The sequence below is a fragment of the Pollachius pollachius genome, assembly GCF_949987615.1.
Source record: "Pollachius pollachius genome assembly, chromosome: 3".
Lineage (NCBI taxonomy): Eukaryota > Metazoa > Chordata > Actinopteri > Gadiformes > Gadidae > Pollachius > Pollachius pollachius.
The window spans coordinates 28,580,899-28,590,996 of NC_136936.1; the positions used below are offsets into that span (position 1 = coordinate 28,580,899).

Here is a 10,098-nt window from a genome sequence, read left to right on the forward strand (position 1 = left end):
ACAGCTGAGCCAGTACCTTGAGGACAGAGACGACCAGCTGGGATAGGCCGGCCTGCACAGCCACCGTACTTAGAGTGGTGAAGGAGGAACAGGGCACCTTCTTCTCTTCTCCTCCATCTTCACATCCTTCTATCCCCGCTTCCATACCAACTGCAGGACAAAGGTCAGACCAACATCTGGAGGTCCTCAGGGATATGGGACTGCAACTCAACTACAACAGAAAAGATAGTTCCTGTAGCTCCACCACTAACTGTACAACACAGATAGTTCCTGCAGCTCCACCACTAACTCTACAAGACAGAGATAGTTCCTGTAGCTCCAACACTAACTCTACAACAGAGATAGTTCCTTTAGCTCCAACACTTACTTGCAGAGTCTTGTGCCCTTCTTCCTTCTCTCTATCCACCCATCTTCTTCCTGGCTCCCAGTTTAAGTAGAAATCATTCTGGTCCCAGTTCAAACCACTGCATCAACAGGAGTATGGGTTTCCTCTTTTCTGGGACACCCAAAATCAATGTTTCTCTATTTAGCACGTGTCAGTGTGGCTCTGAGACAGAGACCACCTCTCTCTCTCCGCCTCTTAGGGCTCAACTTTAGCCCGACCCTCTCACAGCTGATCCCACCCCCCTCCCCTCTGATGGGGTGGTAAAAATACACATCCTTTATGTCTTTATGGCTTAGCCGATAACAGCTTAACAACTTGTGATTCTACTCAGTTTCTGCTAGACAAAAATATGCAAAATAAACCTGAAAAGGTACGGCAATATAACCTTCATACCAGGGGAGGCTGGGGACAGGACAGGTGGTAGAGCACAGAGCAGTATTCACAGCTCCACCACTATCTGCTGGTGACAGCACAGGAGGTAGGGCACAGAGAAGTTTTCACAACTTCACCACTATCTGCTGTTCTCCTGCTTCTCCTCTCCTCCAGGGGGTTAATGTAGGCTTCAGACAAGATGTTGGGTGCATAAGAAGAGAATCGACCAATCTTGTCAGTTTAAAAAGCTTGTTTATTTAGATTATGATGAGGTCACAATGTCATGACAGATGTAGCCCCTAGCTAGCTAGCGCTTTATACATGGTCAAGAGGAGGATCCTAAAGGCTGAGGCCAGCCAATAAGCTTTGAGACAGTAGAGCGGGAGTCCAGGCAGCTGTGGTCTGTGTGGTAGTTCAGATGATTAGTAGCTCGTATCAAGGGGGATATTTTAGTAACAGGCCATCCATTAGTTTTCTTAGGGAGAGAGAGGGTGAGGGATTGGTGCTAGCCTTGGGAGAAAATGGGATCCATAATTCTGAATGTTGATCTGTGGTCATCTAACAGTCCTGTGTCGCTCTATTTTTTTCCTCCTCATCCTCCTCCCTTCCTGCCTTTTCCTCATCCTCCTCGTCCTCATTGGCCTCTTCCCCAATCACGTCTAGCCCCGCCTCCAACTGACCCCGCCCACTGATATCTAGCTCCTCCCCCTCACGGTGTAGCCCACCCTCCTCTGCTAGCCGCAGCCCCCGCTGCTCCTCCACCAATAGGAGGCGCTCTCTGATGGTTTCCGCTGACGACGCCATCTCCCCTGGAGTCCCGAAGAACTGCTCTGTCCTGACACAGAGACAGGTAGCCACAGAGAGAGACAAGTAGACAGAGACAGACAAGTAGAGAGAGAAAGACAGGTAGACACACACACAGACAGGTCAACACACACCGAGACAGGTAGACAGAGAGACAGTAAGACACACACACACAGACATGTAGACAGGTAGACACCCACACAGACAGACAGGTAGACAGACAGGGAGACAGACAAGTAGACACAGACAGGGAGAAACACACAGAGATGTAGACAGAGAGACAGACAGGTAGACGGACAGACAGACAGACAGTTAAGTGACAAACATATAGAGATCTACCAAGCACGTATACAAGCGCATTCAGATATTTATTTTATTATATCTTTAAGATCCCAGTTGTTGCTTCATATTATATTGAGGTCTCCTGAAGTAACATAAACATGTGAACAAGCTTCAGTCCCTCCCTAGAGTAAACATGAAGTAACATGCTGAAGTAACATGTTAAGTATCATTAGCATGTGCAACATTAACATGTGCATTATTAACATCAACCTCTGTCATGTTGAATATCACTAGATTCAACATGAAAGAGGGTCTCGTTGGTCTAAAAGGGAGCTCAAATGTGAGCCATTGCAGGTCTGTAAAATAATAGCCTGCTAATAAATTCAATGAAAAAGAAAAACGCGACATTAGGGCCGTGCGATTAATCAAATTTTTATCGAGATTTAGATTTTTGTGTCAAACGATCTCCAAACTAATATAGAGTTTAAATGATTTTCTATTTTATTCATTAAAGTTCTCAGTTACAAAGAGTTTTTCTTGCAGAGAAATACAGAATAAATTAATCATGTTTTAAAAAAAAAAAATCTTTTGAATAATCGTGGCTTCAATATTGACCACAATAATCGTGATTATGATTTTTCCATAATCGAGAAGGCCTATGAGACACATTAAACAAAGAGCAACAATGTAGGGCGTCCAAGAAAGAAGGCAAACTTTTGCGCGAAAGTTTCTTCAATAAACAAAGCTTTCGCCGCTGTCCAGAAATACCTTGTGGGTATTGTGTTTTAGCCCACTTTTGTACGGAAGTGATGATTCTGTCAACCAATCAACGGACGGCGTGTGTAGCTCGACCTTTCGGCACCCTTTCAGACCGCTTGGTACCCCAACAGAGGAGTACTGAAAAATAGGTACGGCTCAGCACGCTTAGAGGAGAAATCCAGTCTAAAATGGATCTGGGATATGTCTAATATGATAACGAGTTGGGATGTTCGTTTGGGAGCAAAAAGGCGCATGTAGACGCATTCTTAAGTTGGCTGTTTTTAGCCGATTCTACCAAAACGCTTGAACGATTGGGGCGATTGGCGAACACAGAGCTTGCGTGTTGTTCATGGATGTCACAAGCTCTGTGTTCGTCAATATACCTATCGAGTCTTAAAGACAAGATGGCGTCGACGGGTGAACTACTGATGGTATTGTGTGTATAAAATGTCCTTTTTAATAAACAATCTGTACACTTACAAAGTTATCAATGCCTTGTTTTATATGTAAAGACCCTTATTATACTACCAAAGAAGTGTCAGGCTACTTCTAGCCTTTTAAGTGGTTTAAAATAGCGATTTAGTTTTTACCATAGCACATGCCCCCATCCCAAGTTTATAGCGTTTTGGTAGAATCGGACAAAAAAAGCCAACTTAAGAATGCGTCTACATGCGCTTTTTTGCTACCAAACAAACATTCCAACTCGTTATCATGCTAAACATATCCCAGATCCATTTTACACTGGATTTCTCCTTTAATGCCGGACCCTGCCTAACTTTTGGCGGTGGAAACGTCAACCATGCCGCACCTTACCGCACCGAACCACACCGCTCGCTGGAAGCGCGCCATTACATAGGCCCACGCACTTACGCAGAAGTTGCAAGACAGCAGCAGGATCAAGATAACGGCCCCGCCGTCTACACTCTCCCAGGTAAGACGTTCTGTTTATAGACTACACTTTGTTGCTGAATTTATAATATATATATAATAATATAAATCTCCTCCTTGAGCCTCCCTAAATATAATGTGATATTGATATCCCCCCTCCCCTCTGCCAACGTTTTTAATTGTTTCATTTTTCTAATGTTTTGTGTGTAGGCTATGTGTGACCGTAGGCTACTGCTGCCTGTCTTGGCCAGGACACTTGAAAGGAGATTTTTAATCTCAATGGAAAAAAAATTTATAAAAAAAATAAATAATAAAAAAATAATAAAAAAACATCTTAAACTCTCACGTCAGGTAGCCAATGTACAATCCGCAATCTTGCCCTGGCACCCCCCCCTTCTCCCTCTCCCCCTCCCCCATACAAGCCTGTGCTTTATTTCACTATAGTTAGGTTGCTGCCTTAGCTGCTGTTACACTTATTTTATTTCACTAAGGCGCTTCTGTAAATGAACAAAATTTTCAGTTTCAGAAGAAGCTGTTTGTCATTATTATTTTCAACTAACCAACAGTAGTTGCCATGCATTTTAAAAATGTCAATGAACTTTGAGACCTGAATAACAGTAAAAGCTATTAATAATTGATTGCATGCATAGTATACTGCACTTTCATTTGAACAATTACCCCTGTAACCCATAAATTGACTAATTTTATAATGTAATCAAATTAAATAAAGACAATTATTATGCTTGCTTCATTACATAATAGGTGAACCAAAATGTTTTATGTTGTAACATCATAGGCAAAATGTTACTACATTATGCCCTCCACAATTTGTAACATTGTCGACTGGGGTTTCCACATTATAACTAGAGGCTGAGAAACTCTAGTATATAATAGTACCTTTAGCAGTGTTTAACAGTGACTAAGTCATTGTAATGAACCTGCTGTTACTAGTGGGGGTAAGAACCCCAGAATGCCCTGTGGACCTCAGTCAACTGGTTACAACTGGGATTCCTGTGTTCATGTTTACACTACTGTATGTGTCTGCGTGCGTGGGTGTGTGAGTGAGTGTGTACCCGTCAGGAAAGACCACAGGGATGCTGAGTCGGTCTAGTAAGCTCCTCCCCACCGTCTCCAACTCCTCAAACACCTCCTCCAGCTCCTCCTCCTCCTGCTGCTCCTCCCGCTCCTGAAACACCTGCAGATATACTCCTCATAATGTATCTGATATATAGATATACATTCTACATGTAAACCTGAAACACCTGCAGATATACTCATCATGATGTACATGATTAAAGATATACATTTTACATGTTAACCTGTTTTTCGAACATTTTTATCTGGATCAAATTGATCCGGAATTGGAAATCCTATGTTTTGCTATCCAGGATCACCTGATCCATCTTACTTTTATGACCGTTTTTAAAGGAACATTGGATTAGATCACTGTGATCCAATTACCAAATTTCAGGATAACCAACTGAATCCACCCTTCCGATTGGATCTAGATATTCCTGTTTTTTTGGATCAAATAAGATCCCAAACCTAGTTCAAAGTTTTGAAAAACCCAAAGGGCAGGTTTGATCCAGATCAAATGTAAGATCGGATAACATGATCTGATCTTAGTTCGGAATCCCTCATTTGCTTTGAAAAACCCATTTCCAAGATTTGATTCCATTCGTGATCCGAAATCCCACTAAATTACTTTTGGAAATCTGGGCCCAGAGCCTTAAATGGAACCAACAGTGTAGCCTACTGGCTTAGCAAAGAACAACATGTAGGCAAAATACTGGTGGCCACAAATAGCCAGTGTTTGTTTTTTACATTCCTTATTTTGTTCCATTTTTATTCCATTGCGTTTTCTTGTAGGAGCGTCTTGTACTTCCTTCCCTTATATCCACAGATCTATCTTCCTCCTCAATCACTTGAGTCAGGTCCAGGACAAACTCTGCAGGAGAATTTTGCATATTTCTAAAGTCCTAGTCTCTGTAATTGTGGCCTCTCCATCTCCTTCTATGCTTTTAATGCCAGGCAGAGCTTCTGATTTTTCCCCTCATATGATATCAAGGATCAGTGAAGTCACCCCTCTTATATGGCTTGTTATCGGTTTGTTTGTTTTTGGCTTCCGTAAGGTCTTTTGTTGCCTTGGCCCTAAGGTTCTTCCATCGCAACATTACTTGTTTTATGGTCCTCTTCTGACCCCATGGCATTGACATGATTGGTTATGTCCTCCCAAATGTTGTCTTTTCGATGATCAAAAACAAATTTCGGGACGTATTTAATAATATTAACTGGATGGAAATTACCAACATATGTGACGTTGATATAGCATGGGATCAGTTTCAAACTACTTTCTTGGAAGTACTTGACAAGATAGCCCATTAAAAGAGACCAGGATTAAACAGAGATCTCAGCCTTGGATAAATAATGATATCTTGGACACCATCCACTTGAGAGAGTACACTTAGAAATAAGGTACAGCGAATGGTGGTTGAGGCGAAAAATGATTTTTTTAGGTCTAAAATTGAGGAGCATAAAAAGGATCCTAAGAAATTCTGGGCAACTCTTAGGCCTTTGGGGACGAAAGAGAACCCAAAGGCGAAAACAAAGTAAAATAGGCCTAGAAATAAATTGGTCCATATCATATGATAAAAAATGGTGGCAAATACCTTCAATAGTTTCTTTTTGCAAGTAACCTGGTGCAGAAGCTTCCCTTTACTTCTGGTGTTTTTAGTGATCCACAGAAGGTGCACACGTTTTATAAAGAAAAGGGAGTCCAGCCAAACACCTTTTGTTTCAAACAAGTAACAGAGGAGTTGGTACTAAAAAAACTCAAAGGCCTGAATCCTTCCAAGTCTACCGGTTTTGACAACATTCCTGCAAAATTTCTCAGGGATGCTGCTGAAAAAAATCAATCCTGTCATAACTCATTAATGTATCCATTACAAATAACCATTCCCGCCCAAAATCTATCCTGTATTCAATTTCAAAAATTGTTGAAAGGATCATTTATGAGCAAATAGACGGGTATTTAGCAAAGCAGAACCTCCTATTTGACTTCCAATCAGGCTTTAGAAAAGCCCAATCCACTGATACCTGTCTGCTCTATCTTACAGACTTCATCAGGTAAGAGGTGGATAAGGAGAATTATCCACCTCTCCAAAGAAAGTCTTCGGGGTTTAGGGTAGTAGCAGGTGATGTTGAAATTACCGCCAAGGAAGTGGTCACTTACTTAGGCTGTATATTATACAACAAATTATCAGGGGCGCTTATGGCCCAAAGAGTTATCTCAAAGGTGAGCCAAAGGAATAAGTTCCTGGCAAGAATATCCAGCCTCTTGGATAGTAACAGCTTGGAAACCTTAGCCGAAGCCCTTGTTCAATGCCATTCTGACTATGCCTGTGCATCTTGGTACACTGGCACTACTAAAGTCCTCAAAGATAAGCTACAGATCTGTCAAAATAAACTGATCAGAGTGGTCCTCAAACTCCATCCCAGAACACATCTTCTTCCTGACCACTTCTCCAGTCATAGGTGGCGCAGAGTTGAGGAGAGAGTTCCCCAACTCAAATTGTGCTTAGTCTACAAGATAAGAAATAACCTGGCACCCAAGTACCTACGACATTACTTTTCTAAAATTAGTGACACACACAATTACTCCGCCAGGGGGAGTTCCACTGATTTCAGGCTCTGCCGTTTTAAGAGCTGTATGGAAAAGTACTCTTTCCTATACACGGCAGCTGTCTTGTGGAATGGCCTACCTTTAAACTTTAAATTGTTGAGCTCCTCCTACTTTAAATTTAAATCTTCAATACAAAAATTGTCAGGTAACTCATCAACAAAATCAAAAGATCCCTGAAGTACTAGGAATATTGTACTGTCTGTGTGTCTGCTTGTCTGTCTGGGTACTTATCCCTTGTTTTATTTATTTTATTCCCCTTTTTTCCTCAACATTGTAGTCCATGTGCTGTGTGTTTGTTCTCCATGTTTTAGTCCATGTGTTGTTTCTCCCTTTCCATTTAAAGGACCACAATGGAAACAAGCCTTTGGGCTTTATTGTGTTTTTTTTTATCCTTTTGAACACTTCTGTTAATTGTTGTTCAATAAAGTTTTCAATCAATCAATCAATCCATCTCCTTTTATGCTTTCAATGTCATGCCAAGCTTCTGATCTTTCTCCTCATATGATATCAAGGATCAGTGAACTCACCCCTGGCTTGTTATCTGTTTGTTTGTTTTTGGTCTTTTGTTGCCTTTGCCCTAAGGTTCTTCCATCGCAACATAACTTGTTTTATGGTCCTCTTCTGGCCAGAACCCATGGCATTGACATGATTGGTTCTGTCCTCCCAAATGTTGTCTTTTCCTTTTTGTTAACTTCTCCACCCTTTGCAGAGCTGAAACCTCCTACTATTGAGGAAAAATTGTCCCGAACACCCTCCAGCAGTGCACAGGTTTCGGCCACAGTGAAATTAGGCTCTTTTGAGTCCATGGTTTCAACTCTTTGGTGTAGCCAACACTGATCTTATAAGCCTTGAGCATGATTGCTTTGGCTTGTGCTCAATTAGACTCAAACCAGTCAGCTCGTTGCTGGTTAATCGGTGAACCATATGAACACATCATGTCTTTGCACCCATTTCTCTAAGCATACAGAGGCAACCACATGGTGGGTATTGTTCATCGTTACCGTAGGTGAAGGTACCATGAACGGATGTATGCTGAGTGTGCAAACCACTTGAGCAATAGTAGTACATTGCAGATCTTGTCAGGCCAACACTCCAACACCAAACCCAAAGGAGTCATGCTTTATCTGTGGAGGAACAGTGCTTAATCGCTCAGTGGTTTTACGCATGTGGGACTTTCTACCAAGTGATTGGTGACAATATGGGAGTGAGAAAATCAACTGTGAGTAATGTGGTGAAGGCTGCGTCAGTAGCACTGGGCAGTCTGATCAATCAATTTGTTTCCTTTCCAAGAATGACCAGACAGCTCAGACTAAGCACAAGTTTTTTCAAATGGGGAACATGCCTAGCACTATTGGTGCTATTGATAGTATGCATGTGCATATCCAAGCTCCTTGTGAAAGGGAGTGGGAGTATATCAATCGGAAGGGAAGGCCCAGCATCAACATCCAACTTTTGGGCAACGCCGACCTCATAATCACCAGCTGTGTTGTGAAACGGCCAGGGTCTGTTCATGATGCACGTATTCTGAGAGAGTGCACTATACAGGGAGCTTCAATCCCACCGACCAAATGGCATGCTATTGGGAGACAGCGCGTATCCACTCCTACCATGGCTAATGACTTTCAAGTTGCAAACACACCTGAGCAGGCACGCTTCAACTCCTCACATTGCAGAACAAGATGTACCATTGAACACCTAATTGAAGTCCTGAAGAGACGGTTTGCATGTCTTAACTACTTGCAAGTATAACCCAAGCTGGCATGCAACATCATCCTTGCCTGTATTGTTCTGCATAACATCGCCACCAGACGTCATGTCCCTCTTGATGACTGTTTTGATGGACCTGAGCCTGATGTAGAACCAGAACAATGTTCTTACCGAATGAAGGACACACTTGTAATTTATCACAATTGCAGCTAGAGATGCAATTGTGATGAATTACTTTTAACTAGGCTACTGAATGACTGTTTACCATATCTCATTAGGGTTAGTTATCATATGACATGCGTCATACATTTTCTTTATATCCATGGTCACCGTCTTGATGAATAATTTGTAAGAAATGTATATATCATCAGTAAACATTGATTTTGTGATCATTCACTTAAAAAAAAAAACTCTGATTTTACAACTTGTTACACAACTGAATACACCCTTCCGATGGGATTTTGGATCAATAGATCTCAAATCGAGTTCAAAGTTGTGAAAAACCCAAAGGGGAGGTTTGATCCAGATCAAATGTAAGATCGGATTACATGATCTGATCTTAGTTTGGATCTTCTTTGAGAAACCCATTTCCAAGATTTGATCCAATCCGTGATCCGAAATCCTACTGGATTACTTTTGAAAAACTGGGCTCAGATATACTCATCATGATGTATGCGATTAAAGATATACATTCTACATGTTAACCCTGCGGGTAGCGGTGACTCATATATGCTATATATATATACAGTATGCATGTTATATACGATATACAGTATACATGTTATATATGATCTACATATACATGATGCATATATATTTTCTAGTGTTATGATCCGTTACCTTGTCGGCAGCGGTGTGAAAGCGCAGTGCCATCGTCAGGCGGCCCAGCCTCTCGTCGGCCGTCATGCTGAATTGCTTCCAGACGCGTTGCAGCTGCGGCAGCGTCTCGCCTGAGGAGCGCGTGGCGCAGCGCAGGGACTGGCACAGCACCACCGTGGCCTGGAGCAGCTGCCTGCCGTAGTCATACGTACTCTGAGACAGGATACATAATATACATTAATACATAGAGACCTTAATGCATAGAGACCTTAAAACAAAGAGACCTTAATACATAGAGACCTTAAAAGAAAGATACCTCAAAACAAAAATAACTTTATACATAGAGACCTTAATAAACAGAGACCTTAAAACATAGATACCTTAATACATAGAGACCTTA

At 41.8% G+C, this 10,098-nt stretch overlaps 1 protein-coding gene and 1 pseudogene across 3 annotated transcripts in view; one reads left to right on the plus strand and one right to left on the minus strand.

Moving 5' to 3' along the window:
• Positions 1–1,011: 1,011 nt before the first annotated feature.
• The window catches only part of sestd1 (SEC14 and spectrin domains 1), a 28,337-nt gene continuing 19,250 nt past the window's right edge, over positions 1,012–10,098 (minus strand). The window contains exons 17-19 of one of the 2 annotated variants that reach the window (XM_079733427.1): positions 9,720–9,911; positions 4,564–4,685; positions 1,012–1,592 (exon numbers count right to left, since the gene is read on the minus strand). In XM_079733427.1, the coding sequence (XP_079589553.1) occupies positions 1,316–1,592; positions 4,564–4,685; positions 9,720–9,911 (591 nt within the window). In that variant the 3' untranslated portion in view covers positions 1,012–1,315. The remainder of the gene's footprint in view (positions 1,593–4,563; positions 4,686–9,719; positions 9,912–10,098) is intronic. The other variant, XM_079733428.1, reaches the window with a different exon arrangement.
• Positions 8,027–9,092, plus strand: LOC307073106 (putative nuclease HARBI1; annotated as a pseudogene). Its single transcript has 2 exons — positions 8,027–8,064; positions 8,283–9,092. The product of its transcript is annotated as a putative nuclease HARBI1 (transcript).